Consider the following 22,668-nt stretch of genomic DNA (forward strand, 5'->3'; position numbering starts at 1 on the left):
GGAATAGGATTCAAGATCTCAGAATCCGTATTGAGTAAATCAAAAGACACAAATCCATAAATAGGAGTCTGTTAAGAACTCAAGATTAAGATCATTCTATATATGACCATCGGTAGACTCAATTAGAATTTATATACTTAACGGAAATTATTAGAAATTCATATTGCGTCTGTGTCCTTGTTCCACATAATCTCATTATGCGAAATACACTTATTCAATATCTCACCATATTAACAGTGTGGATAACACCGTTCCATTCTAAATGGGAATGACATGTATTAATAATGTTTTAATTAAAGATTCTGAACTTTAATTAAATTCATTATGAACATTGCTTTTTTATTATTATCCTTAAACATTATCCTCTCGTATATAACACTTATATACAATGTTTAAGGTTACATAAATAATCACGAAATTTTCATTGATATTCATAAAATATTCATAAATATATGCTCATAAAATAATGAATAAACTCTTTTATTAAATAAATAATAAATATCCTATTACATCTTATGCTTTTAGGACACCATTCCCAACAGGAACATCGTCTGGAAGATGACTTAATTAATTAGGATCCGGATTTCTTATTGTTCAAATTGTTTGAGTAAGATAAAGTGCAGAAAGTAAATGAACACACAATATGATATCGCAGTTCGGTGCTCACACCTACTCTGCGGGGCCACGCCCGGACAATAAAAGTTCACTATGTTTCAGAAATTACAAACACCAAACGGACTTATTCACTCAAGGACTCCCTCCTAGACAACGACGCCGCTGTGACAAATCTCTACAGTGATTTGTTTAGCGTGCACCACACGTCTTCTAAACTGCACGACGAACTCCCTTCAACCGACAGAGCTTCCTCCTGAAAGCAACAAATCCCTCTCCCGAATGATGATCTCAATAGCGCACTAGGCTCACAAAAAACTCACAGACTTTTTCTAAAAATATTCTATTAAACCTCTATATTCTCTAGTTGAAACCAAAGCCTTTAATAATATCTCCAAAAGCTCACAAGAATCTCATTTAAAACTGAAGCTCCGATTCTCTTTATATTTTTCCAAAATCTTCTCCAGCCTTCTACACGTCAATGCCTCCACACACACATATATCTATATATTGACTTAGATATGACATTGGCTCTAAGTCCCGTACAATTCAAATCCCAATAAATATATATATATATATATAGATTTTTCTTTTGCCAAAGTACAATTTGAATTCACTTCAAATTCGAATCCAATCTAAAAGCCAAAAAACCGGATAACCATCACAATAAAATCTTCACATAATATTTTTAATTCTTATCTCTTTTGATCCTTATCTCATTCTAGAATCTCATTTAAATTCAAATAACCAATGTTTTATCTTCCTTTCACTAAGCTTTTATCCTTATCTCTTCAAATCTCAACTCAACAAAATCTGCAACTTTAACTTCAAATCTGATTCAAATTCTTCTTCCGCAATCTGAAATCTTCTTGAACCTATTTTTTGAATTTTTATAAGATTACCAATAAATTGCCAACTAATAAAAATACTTAACACATATGGTCATGAATTATCAATCGATCATTTTTTCGTCAATTTTTTTTTTCGTTTTTGCTGGACAGTTGTTAAATGAATATATTATGTACTAAAAATGGATGGTGTAGTTTTTTTTTTTTTTTTTTCCTTTTCAAAAATATGGAAACCGGATTTCATTCAAAGAACGTTTGGTAGTGGCCTAGGGCAAAAATGGCATTGATATGGTCACGGGCTGGTTTTAACTCCAATGGGTCCTGATAATTTTATTTCATTACTTTAAATAGTGGGTCATTTTCTTGAATGCTTGGAAGCAATCAGATCCTTCGGTATAAACTCGGAAGTGTATGGTAGTAAAGAAAGCAAATTGTAAGTACTAAATATAACTTATAAAGATACTAGCAGAAGAACAGCTGTAATCATGGTTAATGTTAATGTAACGTAATGCGACATTAAAGTTTTCATTTGTTTACCCGTTTTATTAATTAGCAAATATAAATCCGCTCTTGAAACAGGAGCGGAGCTACACATGATCCAGGACCAACATGGAAGCACAGTTTGATTTCTTACTAAAAAGATATTTGCTTTTTCAATTGAGATGAGACGATTCTTTAAATAAAAAAATGATTGATAACATCAAAGTATATTGTTCCCTGTTTAGACCGATAAACCTAAGAAAAATTATCAAGGGTAAACGACTGCCCGACTTGATTTTTTTTTTTTATAGTTTTTTATGTATATTTTGCTAAAATTTATAGTTAGGTCTCGTTCGTTTTGTGAATTTGAGTTTTTAATTCAAATTGAGATGTGACATTTTTTGAGAATTTTTAACTGTAACAGAAAAAATTAAATGTGACATTTTTTGAGAGATTTTAATTATAAAAATTTAGAATTAAAAACTCAAATCGATAAAATTAACGAGATTTACTCTCCCTTAAAAATCTGAAATCACATGTCCCCGCCTTCCTTAAATTCTGCAGTTATATGTGTGCCCCTTCTCAATTATTTTCATGACTTCTCCCCTACTTGAGAAGTATGGCCAACTGAAACTGAGAAAAAGAGAAAAAGCGCGCGAAACTGTGAATGTACTACGATACATAAATACATTAGCAAAGTTAGGAGATAATTATATACAGGGCCATGAAACTGATTCTGGTTGGTGTTTTTAAGCGATTGATTGATGATATTTGGCGTACAAGTATTACTAACCTGCAAATTTAAAAGTATATCATGTCACTCAACAATAGCAATTATGGCCAATATATGCATACTTGAAGTTGAAGGGTAGAAAACAGACAACTCTTTTCTCTTTTTGGCTAAAGACAAAAACTTAAGAAATAAGTTTTTGGGGTTCGTAATGATACTGAAACTATCATGGTAAAATTATTGGTATTACTTCTCATCCTATTTTATTATTATCTTCTAAAAATATATTCCACTAGTAGAGTATTTGGATATAAGCAATACTATAATCGGATCGCACTACGATCCTATCACTCATATAGTGGTGGACCCATAAAGCTATAGCCGAGTTGGACTAAAACAAAAGTTTTTCTTTGAATATTATTTTCAATATTTCATATGTGATTTTATGTGAGAATTTTTTATTATAGTAAAAAAACTTAGATGTGACTGTTTCTGAGAGTTTGTTACTATAGCAAAACTCGAATCGATAAAATGAATGCGACATTTATAAATGAACATGAGAGCTTTGACATGCTCGCGGACCTATGGTTACTTGTTTGAGTTTAGATTTGTGGAATAAGTGAGAAAATATAGATTCGATTATGCATGAATCACTTGAATAATCGGCCTCATTCGCTTAACGGATTCAAGTTTTCAATTCGAGCTGAGATGTAACTGTAGTAAAAAAAGTTAAATGTGACTATTTCTGAGAGTTTTTTACTGTAGCAAAACTCGAATTCTAAACTTGAATCGATGAAATGAACGGAACCTTCGTAAATGAACATGATAGCTTTGACACGCTCGCGGACATATGGCTACTTGTTTGAGTTTAGATTTGTGGAATAAGTGAGAAAATATAGATTCAATTATGCGTGAATCACTTGAATAATCGGCCTCGTTCGCTTTACGGATTCGAGTTTTCAATTCGACTTGAAATGTAATATTTTCTTAGAGTTTTTAATTGTAGCAGAAAAAGTTATATGTGACATTTTTTTGAGTTTTTAACTATAAAAACTTAAAACTAAAAATTTGAATCGGTGAAATGAACGAGACCGAAGAGTTATGAAAAGAGCAGTACTTTTTTTTTTTTTCAAAATTATCTGCAATCGTAAAGGTTAATCTATAAACTGCAAGTAGTATAGTTGTTAATTCGTGAGTCAAAATCAGTTGTTGGTTACAAATTTATCTTGAACGTGTCTATAATAATTTATATATTTCGATTAGCTCGGTATACATGATATAAAAGAGTAAATAAAAGTGAAGTTGTCGTTTATGAAATTTTTGGAACTCTTGTTGTTTATACAATTCATTAATATCGGAAGAACTTGAACAGAATAACATTACGTCTTCAGCTCATAGAAAATAAGAAATAATAAAATAATAATAAAATAAGAATTTTTTTTCTACTTTTCAATAGTAAATTAAATAAGTTAAATTCTAATCTTTCCTCTTCCGAAATTAAAATTACGAAAGTCCAAATGCAACCTTGTGGATTAGTTGAATTGATAATTACGTGTACTAATATTCTACAATCTCAGCCAATGACTGCTACAATTAGCAAATATACATGTTTGACACAACCACCGATGGATATTGGAATTTATCAAAATCAATTTTTTTTTTAATCTGAATTGATCAAAGTATGTTTTTTTTTTTCTGGTTCTTTGACCAAAATAATAAAATTTTAATGGGTTCTAAGTTCTAAATTAGGATCCCAATGATCCGTTTGTCATCATTACTATTGTAAGTTTAATGGTTTCAAACACGAAAAAAGTCTCTACTTTTACAGATTCAGCATGGGAATAAAGCTTTTTCCATAGAGATTGCCTACCAACCGTGTATTACATAAGCCACCTATTTCAAGTTGATTAAAAAACATTATCTTACGCCCTTTGCCTACTACATGTGTTTTTAACTAGTGAGTCGTGCTATTACACGTATATTTATTTATTTATTTTATAATATTCAGTTACCAAATAATGAGTATACAATAAAATATATATATTTTTTAAAACAAAGTATAAAGATGATATTTAAAAGTTAACACAAATGATGATACACGATCAAAATTCAGTTTTCAAATTGTTGTAAATTTACTACATATGCATATATATTTATTTACATATATATACCAGCAATGCGCTTGTAATTCGTTTAAAAATAACGGTTATATAAATTGTTTTTTAAAAACGGTAAAAGAAAAAAAAAAGATACCTCTCACCCTAAAAGGATTTTAACTTATTTTATTGTGTTTTTAATTAGTTTTATTATGTTTTGTTTGAATTTGTTTTTTTTATTTAATTTGGTGTGATTTTATTTTATTTTAACTCACTTAAAAATAAATAAATAAATAAACACAATAAATAATAATAATTAGAAAAAAAAGAATGATTTCAAGTCACGCACGTGATCTATTCAAACTAACTAATATGTAAATTGTTTTAAAAAATAAAGAAACGAAAGGGGAAACAAGGCATAAAAGAAACGTGTTAGAGTACGATAACCCAAATTCTATTTGGTCCGGCCTAAATTTTATTTGGCCCGGCCCAAAGAGCTCGTGGTGCGACATATGTGGCAGAGCTTTAATAATGAAATTTGTTTGGGGGTTTGTAGTGGTAGCAGAGAGATTAGGTCAATAGGTCCATATGGACTTATGTTGTTTAATTTATTTTTTAATTTAATTTGACGTGATTTTATTTTATTTAGTGTATTTTTTTAATTTAATTTGATTATTTATAGTATTTTTATCTAAGTCGTATCAAAAATTTGGCGCAAAATAGTGTTAAAACTGATAAAATTAAACTACAAATCCATTAAAAAGTAGTAATTAAATATAATAATAAGAATAAAAAATAATCTGTGATTTATCACAGGCCGTTGGATCTAAATATTCAGCGGCTGCGATTGGTGCGTGAAACTCACGCGCGAGGAGATGCACATCCAACGTGGGGCAGGGGACAAAGGCGTCAGCACACCGGAGGTGGGCCCTATCACTTTCTTCTTCTGACGAATGAAAGCACGACACATGGATAAGGTTGTCGGCCACAATAGGAGATGCACGAGATCATCTGCTTCAATTTCACGTGAGTGCACTCTTCTTGACCATTAAAATTGCGGAACATGGCGGCGTTGTCTATCTAGCGGTCTGTATTGTGCCACGTGGAGAGCACTTAAGGAGGTGCACAATTGTTTTTTGACACATGGACTTTACGCTCAATCTCGCCGCACACAATCTTTTTCCCACCAGAGGAAAAAAAAAAAAACAACGTGGTAATTATGGGGCAGCGAAAATGACTAAAAAGTCCAACCAAAAATAACCGAATAAATAAGAAACCAATGGCAAAACAGTAAAAGTAATACTAAGAGGATATGGACATAATTTTCTAAGATCTGAAGGAGAGAAGAGACCGGACACTGTTTAAAGAACTGTAACCCAGATGCCTTCTTTAGTATATACTATAATTTTAAAGTAGATTTTTTTGTTTTTTATTTTTATTTTTATAAATAACTCGGTGAAAGTTATTGTAATGTAGAGAGTACTTGATATGTTTCATTTATGTGTATTGAGTTTTTTTTTGGCTAAGAATATGTGTACTGAGTTTAATTTCACTTCTTGAGTTCTTCTTCCTTTCTATTCTTTCTTCTCGTGGTTCTTCTCTACTCTACTCTCTAATGATTATATTTCTCCATTTAAAAAAAATAATAATTTGACTTCTCCTCCTTGATTCTTTCTTTTATCCAAGGATGAAAAAGTCGACCATTTTACAAAAATTGTATTTTGAAAGAACCAATATGAAAATAAGGGTGTATAATTTTTTTAGTAGAATATCTTGAAATTTTGATGGAAATTTTCTTGAATATAGATATTCTTAAAAAAATATCCATTTATGAAAATAAATGACAAAATATCATGGAAATTTTATGGAAATTTCGTGAAAATATATATAAAATTTTCACACAATTTTTTGTAATTATATATATTTTTACAGTTTACTTTTCAAAAATGTAGAAGTTATATTATTTTTTTACTTTTCTTTATATGAATGTAGCCTTCCTTTCTTTCTTTTTTGTTTTTGTTTTTTATTTAAATTGTGAATGCGTGCTTAGTATTTATGGCTTTGTGATTATACTTCACCGTGCATTTTTATCAAAAATTAGTATTTTGATTAAGAGTTTTATCTAATTAATGTATTATTATCTATTTTAGGGTTTTTAAAGTCTCATTTGAAAATCAATTATTTTAATAGGAATCTCTATTTTTTAGGTCAATTTTCTCCGATGTCGATATTTCCGTAAAATTTAAATAATATTTTTCTTCCAACTTTTCTATTTCTTAGATTGCTTCCCCTCGAATACCTTATATATATCTTAATATCCACTTTATTATCTTTTTTCCTTAGTTTGTTTTTCTCTCCTCAAATTCAACGTAGGAATTTTTTTTTTTTTGCTTTCTTTTATTCTTTTTTCATATTTTGTGTTTTTTTATACTCTCATTTTTTTTATTTATTTCTTTTCATCTTCTTCTATTGTTTCCTTGAGTTACTTTCCCTTTTTTCCTTTATTTCCCCCCCTTTTTGTATTGGTTTCCTTTTTTCTTTCCTTCTTTTTTTTTTTTTTCCAAATTCGTATAACCATTATTTTTAAAAAAATCTCATACTCGGATTAGTGAATATATATATATATACACATATATATATACATATTTAATGACTATTAATAAAAGTCATATTCAACATGGAAAGCTTTCTAAAACCTGAACAGAAAATTACAGAATTTACCTTTAAGAGTAGATGAATTTGGACTTTTACTCATTTTTTTTGATAAATACCTTTTTATTAGTGTAATTATTTAACTAAAAAATTATAAATTAATTAAAATTTTGATACATATATTTTAATCGAGTATTTATGAAGATTACCAATTCTGAAACTTAGTGCAGAGCGGCAGATGGGCTCATTTTTTATGGTTCGAGTATTGGCTTTGCAGCCCATATATAATAGGAAGATTCCGATTTGTCATTTCAAGTGCAAAAATGTCCTTGCCTCGAAGGTTTTTGGATCTTAACGTTTTAGTAGAGGTCCGTATCCAAAGTCACAACAACATATTTCAACGGTGGGAAATGGGAATTAAGAACTTTAGTATAATTTGTACAATGCTAGCAAGAAATTTGTAAATATATATTATTATGTATATATATGGAGGGAAATTACAAGGAAGGTTCTTGTACACAGTTTATGGAAAAAGTACTTGGACGTGTATAAATTAATATGTCGAACAACGAAGGCAGGTGAAGCAAAGTGGTAGCCATGTTGAAGGGAGAATATAGCCGGACTAAATTTGAAAGCAAAAGCAGGTTAAGCAAAGTAGCAACCATGTTCAAGTGAGAGCATATCCGTATTTAAAAAATTTTATTTTAGTATCATGTGTTATATCAAAATATGAATTTAGTACTTGTATTTTTAATAATTTCATGCGAATAACTTGACGTTTAAAAATATCTTGAGATTAGCTTTTGGGACACAAAATGTCCTTATTGCTCTTTCTTTTTAATTATATAAGAAATCAATGAGAACATATCCACATTTAGAAAGAGAGATGCAGTAGATAGATAGATAATAGATTATAGTTTTAGATGGAGGTAACACTATGCTTAATAAGTGAACCCTATTAGAACCTATTTAAGTAACTATATATTTAGGTAATTGGTGATTGAAAAGAAATCGAAAGTAAGGGTGTAATTCGACCGGGTAGGCTCGGGTTGAGCTTAAAATTTAGGCCGAGCCGCACAGGTCCGAATGAGGAAAATTTAGGCCGCAACACCCCATTGGCCCACAAACCTGTAACCTTTTGGGTTACCTCGGGTAGGCTCAGTTTTGCGAGTTGATCGGTGTGGTGGAAACAGAGGAAATAAAGAAAATCAAAGTGCAATGCTCAACAACTCTTATGACCCAAAAAATTCCTAACCATTGTGAGCCCAAAGCCATAAATCTCAATTTTTCTCCAGACCCAGATGAGAGAACATACAAAAGATCCCAATAAACTTATATATATATATATATATATATAAACTTATTTCTTTCCCCATAATTTCTCAGTAACCAAAAACGGTAACAAACAAAAACCCAAGAACAAAGATAGAAAAAGAATCAAACAATGACACATTGAAAGCAAAGTAAGCACCTTCTCAGGGGGAACCAGAAAGGTGCAGCTGGAGAAGCACCACCGGAAAAACTCGCCATGGGCGTCTCCGCAGAGACTTGGCCTCTTCAGAAGGCTTTTTCTTCTTCTCTGCTTCGTCTTGAATTACCATACAATAACAGAGATTTTGATAATTAATAATTAATAATAAAAAAAGAGAGAATATTTATTGATTATTTGGATGTGGATGCGACCAAAATCTATCAACCAAACGATTTTACTTCGCGATGTTCAGAAGAAGAAGAAGCAGAGAGGGACAGGCGGCAGACAACGATTGTGAGAAGAAGAAGAGGAACGGAAAGTCGGAGACTAAGAACTGAGAAAAAAAAAACTGAGAACTGATAAGCGAGAAATAAGGCGACGGCGAGGGGAGGCAAGGGAGCCAGGGAGGCAAGAATGAGAAATGAGAAGAAAAACTGAGAATGGAGAAGTGAGAACTGAGGTTGCGGCGAGGGAGTGAGAGTGAGAGAGAGCTGAGTAGTGAAAGACTGAAAGTGAAAGTGATTAGGGATTTAGGGTTTTTTTTAACACCCTCCATCTTCATAAGGCCGGGTTGGGGTATATCGGATCACGTGATGCCCGCCCCGCTGGGGCTATTTTAATCTGAAAAAAATAAAAAATAAATAAAAACCATGATTTCGGGTAGGGTAGGGTTGGGTAGGGCGAGTTAGTTGAGTTTTGGACCGAAATCTTACAGCCCTAATCTAAAGGCACTTAAATACTATAAATGCACTTCATTTCTGTCAATGTAGGACTCGCCTCAGTAGCAACCGCAATGCTACTAACTACCATTAATTTCTAATAACATACATTTTATTACAATTTTTGTTTTAAAAATATTCAATTAACAGCAAAAATTACATATTAATTATGATAATATAAAATATATTTAATTTTTTATCATATATTTCAACATGAATACCAGTAAAATAATCACTACGTATTTTTTTATTACTAAAACATTTTTAGAAAAAATATTATATTCAAATGGTACTCTCATAAATTTGTCATGTAATGTGGTTTTTACTTGGAATATTTCAACTACACAAACAATAGCAATACAATTAGGAAACACACCACGGATTGCGTACTTGGTGTCATAACGGATACCGAATGGATACTGTTGTGTAGAAAAATGTGCGCTGACACATCAGACAACAGTCATGTCCCCATAAATTCATCATGTAATGTGATTTTTACTTGGAATATTTCAACTACACAAACAATAGCAATACAATTAGGAAACACACCACGGATTGCGTCCTTGGTGTCATAGCGGATACCGGATGGATACTGTTGTGTAGGAAAATGTGTGCTGACACGTCGGACAACAGTCATGTCCCATGTGGCCCTGTTCTTTCCACGTCAGATAGCTGTCGACGCCTAAAAACTCATCCCCCCCATATGGTGAAAATGCCGATTGTAGTGGGCGATTCATGATACCGTCGAACCTACGTACAATCAACCAAGACAGAGGTCGCGCCCTGAGAAGTGTAGGCGCACGGGGTAGAGTGTAGGCGAATGGGTCCACATCCCAAAGAAGACCTCTGAGGTGACAAGCTGAAGATCCCTAGGTTACGTCTGAGTTTGGAGAAGGTCAGTAGTACAGGAAATGATTACAAGCCCATAAACAGCCTAAAATGGACCAATGAAAATCACTAAGGATCCACATAGCCGCAATAGTAGAAAAAGTGGACGAGTGAACAGTCCAAAAGGTGTTAGGAAGCTACGGTCTAAGCAGGAAGGATGATAGGCTGCCTAAGGGAAACCATCATTGCACCCCCTGTGACAGTCCGTCCAAAAAGGATCCATATGTGATCGATAGGCTATAAATAGGGAAACAGCCCCAGAGAAAGAGGGGGAGTTTTTTTTTGGTAACTAGGGGTCTTTTTTGTAAACTTCAAAAGAACAAAAAGAAATACAATCAACGGTGGATGTAGCTCTTTTTTAATAGAGTGAACTACTATAAACTCGTGAGCATTCTTTCCTTACACTTTCAAGCAATACGTCTAACAACATACCTCAAAAGCAAACACCGTCATTCGAATATCTGACAAAAATTACAAGTTTTAACCGGTAATTCAACGGGCCACTGAAGAATAATCTGGTGAAGTCTTGTTGATGAAAATCAACCATCAACAGATACCAACTGATATTTTGGTAGATACCGTACTCTATCATGGATACCAAATAGTATTTGAAGGATATATTTAGCAGTCTAAATATAATACAATGACATGATTAGCAAAGAACAATATAATATAATGACATGACCATGACATTCTTGTAAGAAAAAAAATAGCAGAAGTCAATGCAAGCCTAAATTTTGCGTATTCCTGTAAAGTTCCAAACGATTGCTGCATTCGACCTGGACCGGCCCATTATTGGTTGCTAATGCGTTTCGGCCCATTTTGATCTTTTTTATCAATATTTTGAAAATATTTCCCTTTTGTTAATTAGGGGTCAATTCAGGGGCTATACAGTCTTTTAGTACACAAGATATTTTAGTACACAAAATATCCTTTATCTCATCTATCGGCGCCACGTGACTGATGGACCAGCCACGCCTTTAACACTGTATTCGTCAACTATAGTTCCACTACTTGCCCAGCTCTTGGATTTCAACATGTTTGGTAGCCACCAACCAGGGCAGGGCTATCCCTCATCTTGGCTTGAAATTAGAAGAGCAAAAGGATCATTGAACAACATCTACTAAATTCGAAGAAACGTTTTACTCAAATTTATTCTTTTGTTTTTTTTTTTTGTTTTTCTATTTGAGAGAGGAATTTTCTAATTCATAATTGGTTTTTGGGTTAAATATTAATAAAATCAAATGTCTTCTTTTTAAAGATACTGATAAAGTTAAATATTAATTCCCATGATATTTTACATTAATAAAATAATTCATGTCGTGTGAATGTTTTTTTTATTAAAAGTATTACGGGGCGTATAATTTTAGTGACAAAATTCAACCTCAATCCTAGGGAATTTTAAATTTTAGTTATCGATTAATTTTGTAAAACTTTAGTGTAGTTACAAAGTTGTATTTTACTATATTATTAATTTATGAATAATATTGGAAAAGTACAAAGCGAATTCTATGATTGAAATTTTAACTGTATATTATAAGGAGTATTTTGCGGTAAGGTACCTTATTATAGTGCATGTTTTTAAAACATTAAATTTAGTTAAAATAATATTAGAAAGACAAAATCAAATTAAAGACATCAACAAGTCATAATGAGACTTATCAATAGAAAGATCAACGAGCCGAGTCGATTTAGGATCAAATCAACATTGATATTAAGATTGGTAAAGGTCAACTCCGAAAATAGAATCTACACTATTGTCGTGTTAAAAAATTAAGACCGTATGTTGAGATAATATCTATGATAAATTGAGAAAAGCTTAATGTTAAACACCATATCATATAAGAAATAATAAAAATTATATCGGTTCATAATTTTTTAACAATCCCTCAGAAGAAAAACGATTGAAAAAGATTAACAAAAAAAAAAACCTACTTAAGAAACATTCCCTATAAATTTCACTTTAAACTCGACAAGGATAGACCAAAACGAGCAACCAAACAGGGCATCGCATTCACCGCCCCAAATATTAACCATAGTTAGCAGAGGGGTGCAGTACGCACAGCATAGGTTTACAACAAACCCTAGTTGACATCCACCCATCTATATAACCATCCTTGAGGGTTAAGCCTCTTTCCCATCTCGCCTCCTCCATTTTCTCTCTCTAGCCCTAGGGTTTCAGTCTTTCTCTTTCTAAAAAAATGGGTTAAGCAGAAGTTGAGTTCAGGTGCTTTGTCGGCGGGCTCGCCTGGGCCACCGACAGCCAGTCGCTGGAGAACGCCTTCGCCCCCTACGGCGAGATCCTTGAATCGAAGGTCCGTTTGTTGCAGAGATCGGATCTGACCCGTTTCGGCTTTGTCGGACCCATCTGATCTGTGCTAATCTGTGTTTTCTGTTACTATCAATCATTCTCCATTTCTCTCTGTTACTATAATGATACTTGTTTTTCCCCTAAATCGGTACGTCCGTCTTCATCTTTCTCTAAAGACGAAGATCCGATCGGTTTATTTTGTACTTTTCAATTTTTATTATGATTTTGTTCAGATCTAAGGGTGTTTTTGTTCGATTTTTTGGTTTGCTTTCAGATCATCAACGATCGCGAGACCGGGAGGTCCAGGGGCTTCGGATTCGTGACCTTCAGCAACGAGAAGGCCATGAGAGACGCTATCGAGGCGATGAACGGCCAGAATCTCGACGGCCGTAGCATCACCGTTAACGAGGCTCAGTCTCGCGGAAGCGGAGGAGGCGGCGGCGGCGGCGGAGGATTCCGCAGTGGAGGCGGTGGAGGTTACGGAGGTGGCCGTCGCGAGGGCGGAGGTGGCGGCGGGTACAGCCGCGGCGGCGGCTACGGCGGCGGTGGTTACGGAAGCGGCGGCGGTGGCGGCTATGGTGGTGGTCGTGAGCGTGGCTACGGCGACGGAGGATCTCGTTACTCGAGCAGAGGTGGTGGAGCTCCGGAAGGAAACTGGAGGAACTAGGAATCTGGGGGGTCTTTGTTAAAGCTAGGGTTTGGGATGGTTTTTTATGTGTTTTATGCGCTTTAATGGTTCTTGTTTGGTGCTCTCTATTTTTGATCGATGGTTCTCTACTGTGTTACTGCGATGAAAATAGATGTTTTATTGTTTCGCTTTGTCCTCTTTGAAATACTAATATAATGGTCCTCGTTTTAAGCACAAGAGAAAAGAGAAGAAGAAATACTCTTAATGGTTTCTTTTATGTTTCATGGGAATGTTTATGTTTTGATGATGGGGACTTCATTTACAAACTAAATTTAATTTGGCTCTTGTTAAAATAGCGCTTGAAAGGTTCGAATTTAGATATTTGTTGTTCAATTGTTGAAATATTTTTCAGAGGAAAAAATGGGCTGAAAAAATTCTGAAATGAAAGATGGATTTTATCAAAGAAAAAAAAAGATGTTAATGGAGAACAAATTATCGCCCATGGCATGGGGCAGGTTATGTGGGTCAAACAAGGCTCCAATGGAGATTATGATGACTGGGTCTCGTGGGCCCTTGTGGTTTATTAATTGGCGTTTTGATATTGTTGTGGCTCAGTTTGTCGTTTGCTATAAATTAATCAAAATAAATGCTGTTTGGCCGTGAGCGTATGGCGTGACTCGTGTGGTTCAGATTACCTATTCATATCAATAATGCAGTGGCAGGCTTTTAACTTAATGTATTTTATTTTTATAGAAAGAAAATTTTCAGTGAACAAAAGAGTAAAAGAAAGGGCCAAAGCATCGGTAAGAGTGATAAATCAAAGGTTTTTAGTTCCTATGTTGTAATCAAGAATCGTTACACTATTAGAGACGAATCAAATATTCATTGCAGAGATCACTCTTCACGAGTTGCTTGCGTGGGCGCGAGGCGTTAGGAGTTGCAGAGAAGTTCTAAACAACCTGACTTCAGAGAGTCAGGTCGTCACTTAAGAGAGTCGGGTGGTTTAGAATTTTTCAAAACAACGTCCCAATGACTTAATCATAACCAAATAATGAGAAATTTAGAGGAATTACCAACAATACAGCAAGCTGACTTAACATCGTAACTTAAAAGAGTGGTGGTTTATATTTTTTTCAAAGTTACAATGCCCCCGTTTAATTTGTTAATTTGAATTGTGTTGATTCAAATTTTTTCTATTTGAATAGAAAATTTTAAGAGTGATTTAAACATAATTTGAACTGAAGTTTAATTGTGCATTTAAAGTTTTAAATCGAACCGTGAATATAATTTGAATTAATTTTTGGAATTTGATTCGAATTTGACTAAAAACATTATTATATATGATTTTAAAAATAAAAATAATACAACCTTTACATACTTTTTAAAGAGAAATTTTGTGCAGCACTTCTCAAGTTGATACGTTAATTTTTTCTTTTTTTTTTTATAGAAAAAATGGTGCATAACAAATAATACAAAAGCTAATAACTTATTAAATAAGTATATAATAATTAGAAATCTTTTTTAGGCGTTTTTTTTAATAGATTGCGTATTTTAGGCGTTTCTCAGTGGCAACAGTTGAGGAAAATATAAGGGAAAAAAACTAAACACACAAGAACGACCAAATCTCAACTGTGGAGGCGGTTTTTACTGTAGAGGTTTGGTCTGAAATATTGAATTGGGGGGGAGTTGAACTCAGAGTTCAACCATTCAGCTTGAATTAAATGGCCCATCCATTCCAATTAATGCCCTCACCAAATGCAAATTTGAACCGTGGTTTTGAGCTGAATTGGGCATCATATTTCCTATTTTTGTAGAGAAAACCTAAATGGCTTGTATATTGAGGCCCGCAATAGTGGCTTTGCTTGGAGCTGGAATGTGGCCTGAGAGGTGTAAGGGCCAGCCCACTTACGGGTGGACATCCAATCCAATAAGATACTTTTTAACTATATCTTATCCAATGATATATTGGATTTTGAGATGTTGCATCAAATGTCATCTATTTATGTACAAAATCTGGATTGGATATCAGTTTTTTTCCATAGCCAATGTTTATGGTAGGACCCTACTGATAGGAATTGCTTTTTAGCTGTTTGATTAACTTTTCAATGTTCAAATTTGCGACTAGAAACAGTTCTTGTCACGCACTTCAAATTTTTATTATAGACCTGACCACGATTAAAGACAACATTACTCACAGTAGGATAAAAAAGCCTTTCCTACCATAAAAATTGCCTTCCTTATTCCAGCTAAACGTAAAAAAGAGCTCAAACTCTTTTTTTTTTCCCTTTTTTTTTTTCAACTGAGAAACTCGAGTCTTATATAAGAGGCAACTCCACGAGGGAAGTCCTCGGGTCTTTGCCAGTTCATCCCAAACAAAGAGAACTGCTTCCAAGTCTTGGTCGAGAAGATGCAGATAAATCACTAGTAGCTTGATGTCCGCTTCTACGATCCTTAGCTAGCCCAAGTATTGTATTTGGTTATTTACTGAAATCCCCCTTTGGTGGAGAGGGATGGATTGTAAGTGTGGACGATTTGGATAGGATGTATGATTAGGTTCCATTTGTATATGAAATATCTTAACCAAACCTTTTGCATAGGGGTGGTTTGAGCATGGATAGGAGGGAGTTGGATATATCGGAAACTATTCGAACATGAGATAAGAGTGACTTTAACCATACTCGCATCCACCCATGGAGGTAGGAATGCTTTAAGAACTCTTCTTCTGGATCGTAGACTTGATCCTCCTTGTTCCTCACTCTATCAGTAGCTCACGAGGTCGGAATTTCATCTGCTCTTTTCACACGAGTGGCAGGAGGGATGACATACAGCTTACAGAGGCAATGGGAGGCTAAAAGAGGTTCTTATATTCAGGGTTAGGTAGATTTAAATCAGGGTGATTCTAATCATAATTATGAAATCAAATCTATGATTCATAATTTTATATTCAAATCATAATTCTAAAACCATAATTCAAAATCAGGAGTTTAAATCACCTTGAATCAAAAAGTGGTGGTTTTAGAATCATAATTTTAACTAGTTTAAAACATCACATCAGATTTTAAATCATATTTCAGAATCATCCAAACCAAACACTGATTCTGAATCATAATTCAAAATCGCAATTTAGAATCACTGTAAGCAAATACTGATTATGAATCAAGATCCATAATCATGATTCTGGATCTATCTACCAAACGCACCCTCAGTGTCCTCATATTCCCCTGATTCTTAATAAGAAAAGTGCAAAACTACCCTTTTAATGTTTTCATATTTTTATTATTAACCTCTTAATCATAATTGGTCATGATAGATCAATTTAAACAAATTAAAAAACAAAGAGGGCACTACTAAATACGAAGGGTGATGTTGATTTCGCTTTAATTTTTTAGGGTCAATTTTAAAAAATTTCATTCTTAATTTTCCTTTGTAATGACAATGGTTTGACATGTAAAAATAGTCGTGATTTGGCTTGAAATGTCTCGTGAATCTAACACTTGTCGTTTAAGAATTTACAATTTTAGGATATGATTCAATCCAACCATTATTCATAAAATCTAACATTTCTCATTGAGGAAAAATGACCCTCCCAATCTTCATCTTTAACCCTCTTAATTTGATTTATAAGAATAAAAAAGGATTTTAAATCTGAGGATGTTTAGTAGAGGGATTCGTTCCCTGATTCGAATCATGATTCATAGTTCGCTACAGTATTTTTTCTCACAAAAAATTCACGTAAATTGAAAATGGTTTGAATCACATGATTTGAATCCTCCAACCAAACGTCCTCTAAAAATGTTTACGGAATGATGTAAATCTTCTTAGCCCTTTTGAAAGATTTCATCTAATTATACCAAAGAGAAATGTAAGAAATAAAACCTAAATCTCTTTTTTAGTTTCGTGTCTCTCTTAAAATTGTCCTTATAAAGTACATATAAAATAAGAGAAAATGAGGACAAAGATCTCATATTCTAAAAAAGAGTGTAAAGATCTTATAATCCTTTATTGAGGGACATTCCTTAATTATTATTATTATTATTTTGTTTTTTTGAGCAAACGTTTCAGTAAGATTAAATTTTAAGGGTTGGAATTTGAATATACGCTTGTGTGCGAGAATTTCTTTTTAAAGGTTATGTGGGATAATGTGGAAAACTCATTTCAATGAAATAACAAAAATGTCTTTATTTTTTATTTTTTTAATTCACTTCCTAATTGCTTGAAGGTATAAATGAGAGACGAAATCATCTTGTCATATTATTAGGGTTGGCAATCCGAGTAGCAACACGACGACATGACTCAAAATCCGCATAAAATCAGCGACTTTGGATTTACTATGAATGAGTTTGGATCATAATCGTATTAATACGATTAACATGATTAATAAATAGATTGAGTTAGGGTCGACCTCATAACACGAAGTGACACGAATTGACACATTAATTATATGTGTCATCTGCAATCTAATGATATGTAATATAACATAAAAGTTTATATGACATATTAAATACAAATAATGTGAATTTTAATATTTACAGGTAAAATTCATTTATTTTTCTTAAAGGAAAAAATAAATTGACTAATAAACATGTTAAACTTATCTTAACCGTGTTAAATAAGTCATTATTATATTAGTTATTTATTCAATTATTAATTTAAATGAGTTATACGGGTTAACACAATTAATAAACAGATCGTGTTTAGGTTTGATATTTTTGACACGTTTAATAAACAGATCGTGTTTAGATTTATGTTTTCTAACACGATTAATAAACGAATTAACACGAACATGACCCACTAACACAAATTGATACCCTTACATATTATGAACTAAAAAGTAGTGCAGATAAATAACTGGACCTCCTAAACAATATTGGACCTACCAACAAAAATATCCTCGAGCATCCCAACCCAAACCTCAAGCAATACCTTTTTTTTTTTTTTTTTAATCTATTGAATTTTAAACGCGATTAAACGTATTCAAATTCAAAATTTCTAACCTAATGTGGCCACATTTTTTTAGCTGCTTGCCTGAGAATTTATTCGCAAGACAAACACCTCTAATTTAACGTAATTTTCGCCATTCAGCATGACATGCAATGCCACTCTTACGTAAACCACAACTTAAAATATAGTGACGACGCAGAAAACGACATCTCAATTGCCTATAGATTGTGTTGTGACATTCATTGTAACAAGAGAAAAGCAATTGTTTCCTCACAACTTTGTTTATATGTGTAGAGCTGCTTGGAACCGACGCCTCAAAAATGTTCTCACACCACCGAAAGCCAGGACGCCAGAACAAGAAAAGAAAAAAAGTTCCAAGAACTTTTTCTTTTTCGTCAAGTATCTTTTGTCATATTTGATTGGCCATTTTCCTTTTATACCTTATTCTATGTGTATAGGCTTTATAGGGGGAATAAGGAGATTATAGGTAGTGACCATTTTTTTTGCCCATTTACGAAGAACACAATAATAATAATAATAGCAACAAAAACAATGATAGAGATACGCAATAGTGATTAAAAAAAAAAAATGGAAGAGGAACTTTGTTTTTCTTTTGCCTTTTGTTGCCCTGTAATTTTGTAGCCATATATTATATGGGTAGTTTCAAATTGATCCTAGAGGATAGGCTTTTGGCTTTCACAAACTTTTAGGGAAAAACTTACCTGTGAAATAATTTTAAAATTATTGAAAAATAAATTTATAAGTATTTTCTACGGTCCTCCAATAAAATTGGTCCTACACATGTAGTATGTATAACTTAAGGTTGTATAAGATATACACACAAGAATAACATGTAAAAATTAAGATATGATATGCTATAAAATCTATTCTATGTACGAATCACGTTTGAAAGATAATAAAACAATGAATTCATTTATCTCTTAACTTGTTATACCTTTTGAGGATCATTATTACAAAGTTACCGAGTAAAACATGTAACATGTTGAAGGACCGATGAAAGTCCCTAATTTTTATTTTATTTTATACAAATATATGTATGTGTGTGTGTGTGTGTATGAAATTGATGAATACCAGCGTCAAAAAATGGAGGTGACGGTCCAATTAAATTAGCACCGCACAAACATTCATATGGAGCAAGTCCACAAAGAGTAACCAACAATTAGAAGACAAACATCCAAAATAAGTAAAAAAAAAAAGCGGATCTACTTACGCCATTACAGAAAGTGCCTGATTATAAGTTTTCTAAAGGAAAAAAATCTCAGGGGGGAAAATCAAAGGAATGAAAAAAACAAGGGTACAATAGACAAAGACTCGTAATACCTTATCAACCACAAGCTTCTGCTCAGTACAAAAATTAACACTTACTGAACAGTTTTGAGAAGCAAGAAGTTGCTTGTTGTAGAGTGAGTGAAAACAAAACATTCCTAATTTAGTAGCTAATACAATTATACGTATTTCAATAGAACATGATACGACTGCCTTTTTTTTTTTTTAGTATCTGTGTCGCTTGAATTGACCCTTATTAAGATAATACTTGTACTGTTTCATATAGCGATAAAAGAACATAATTTTTATGTTAGGTACTACTATTTACCCTATCGGTAAGAACTGCTATTTTAATTGTTAGATTAAATTTTCAATAATCTGATCTAAAGAACTATTAAAATGGTTAAAACAACTAATATTAGTAGGATAAAATAACATTCTTACCGTAAGAATTCTCTTAAAGAAAGGGTTAATTAGCATAATTGGTCCATGATAATGTAAGTTTATGGTAAATTGGTCTCGATCTTTTGACTTTGACAAATTATCTGGAAAATTTTATGCGAAATGAACATAAGAAAAGAAGGATATCATAAATACATGCAGAACTCCTATACGACCCGCCACAGTAGCAAACAAGCATTTCTAGGTCCTCCATTGCAATCGATTTCGAAATAAATACATTTGACTCACGGTGAACTTCAGTAATATTTCAGAGCAAAAATTTGCAAGAATTCATCACGATTCATCACTTTGATCAGATAATTGAAATTTAACTTTGGTACTATGACAATCTGTGGTCCTGTATGAAATGGTCACTAGGGGGAGAATACCACCTTACTTAAAAAATATTAATACTGAAAAACCTGAAAAATGTAGCAACACAGTAGCATCTTAAATGCTATAAGAAATAGAACATAAACTCGTTACTCGCCCACACATGAAAGCAATAATGTTCTAATGATTGGATAGCAAACAAACAATATATTCATCATCATGATTGGAAGTGACTATTACTGTAACATATATATAAACATAAATTCTGAAAAACTAGAGAATGACATGGCAAAAACTATTGCTCTACAACTAGATTTTTGGCAAAGCAATCAACAGGGAGAGAATGAGACAACTTTGACTTTAGACTGCACTTTCTCAAGATGACATATTAATGAGGATACCAGAATCCTGCTCCATGATACGTCTGGCATAAGAATCAGCGTACGGCTGTTTTGTCATGCAGTGCTGTATATTAATATGTATAAACGACGTGTGCGTATGTTTGTGTGTGTACGCACATATATGTGTGTGTACGCACGTATATGTATGGATGTGTACGCACGTATATGCGTACGTAAAGGATGGAAGTTTCACCCTCGACCACGTTTACTTTTGTGGTAGAAATTGTTATTTTACTGTCAGAAATAACTGCTATTTTAATCATTAAATTAATTTTTCAACAGTTTCTTCTGTGAATAAAAGAGTGCCTGATTTAAATTTTTAATATGGACAATAACAAATTAGACCATTGAAAAATTAATTCAATGGTTGAAATAAAAATTCCTATTAATAGGGTAAAATAACAGTTCCTGTAAGAGTTCCCTCAAGCACCCAATTTTAACGTTTCAAGTGCTGCAAATCCAAGGCGATTTTTTAACAAATTGATGCCACTTATAGGAGGATCAAAGAATTCTAATACGTGGTACCAAAAAAAGAAAAAGATTTGTCTAGGTTCTTATCTTTGACTTTCTAATACGTGGTACTTGCATGCCGAATGTTCTAGGACTGCATTATATCTTATCCATCACGTATACAAGCCACAGAAGTATTATCAACTATGAATGAACTTCAATATGGCCCCCAAAACTTATTTCAACCTAAAATCACAAAGCAAACATATCCAAAACCAAAGCTTATCGATTTTGTTGGAGGCTTCTCAGTCACACAAGCAGCAATTCCTCACGCATATCCTCCACATAAGTTTTTGAAAAGATCCCTTCCGTTAATTCCTCCAACAAAACCACCACTTATACTTCCCTATTACCTGAATTCCCCTCTTTGTTCTAGATTCCATCCAAGATTGATCTTTTTCTGCTTTTTGGCCTAGGTAGACCGGCCAACCTTTTCCACTTCCTACAAAGTTGTGGATTCCTGCTTTTCTCGTCTAACATGACTACATGATCTCCGAGATTAATGCAATATTTCTATTACTAACCACTTGATCAGTGATTATCTCCGTAATCACCTTCTCCAACTTGTGAGAGTGGACCACAGAAAGAAGAATAGTCCTCAAAGAGAAGAATCCGGAGATATTACTTTTTCTAGGAGGATTGACTGGATGATATGGATTCTAAGGAATGGCAGGAGGGGGTATCCTAAAGCATCGCCTTTTTCTTCCGTATAGATTCCTAGAAAGTTGCTGGAGGTAATTTTCAACTAATGATCACTGATAGCCCATTAGCCTGTGGCCAATATCCCATGACTATGACTCATGCAACTTGACAATGGGGACCTTATTATTGTCCATGATAGAAGACCTGCTACATTTTAATCATCAGTAAAGCTATAACTGTCGGAGAAAAGAAACGAAATACAATCATAAGGTGGTGTCCATAGAGGCCTAATCCGTTAAAGCATTCCAAATAAGTCGGCAAAAATGACAAAAAGATCGATGTGTGGAGAGCAATGTGTAAACGTTTTCTTATCTTTGATCATAACAGTATAGTAACTGTATTAACAGATAAAGATAAAATTTAGTTAAAGGTTTCTGTTTCACTTTAAGTGATGTCTTTTCTTCTAAGTAGGCCAGAGTTGTTCTTTTGGCTTGGTGAGAGAGAGCATATAACTTTAAAGGTTTTTCCCTGTACAATTAGTCTCTTTTAACGAAAGCCAAAGTTTTTTAATTTGCAGAACCGTGTAGTTTTTATCTTAATATTTCCGCACTTTCAGCCGGCATTAGAGAGTCCGATATTTCATGCAAGTGTGTGTCTCCACAGAATTTTGATAGATAA

General features: G+C 33.2%; 1 protein-coding gene across 1 annotated transcript; it reads left to right on the forward strand.

Moving 5' to 3' along the window:
- The first annotated feature begins 12,697 nt into the window (after positions 1-12,697).
- On the forward strand, positions 12,698-13,700 carry LOC21401517 (glycine-rich RNA-binding protein GRP1A). The gene is given in 2 exon segments (XM_024174390.1): positions 12,698-12,811; positions 13,082-13,700. Coding segments are annotated over 2 exon segments (507 nt in total). The 3' UTR covers positions 13,475-13,700.
- The last annotated feature ends 8,968 nt before the right edge of the window (positions 13,701-22,668 follow it).

The sequence above is a fragment of the Morus notabilis genome, unplaced genomic scaffold (assembly GCF_000414095.1).
Source record: "Morus notabilis unplaced genomic scaffold, ASM41409v2 Scaffold57, whole genome shotgun sequence".
NCBI classification, from domain to species: Eukaryota; Viridiplantae; Streptophyta; class Magnoliopsida; order Rosales; family Moraceae; genus Morus; species Morus notabilis.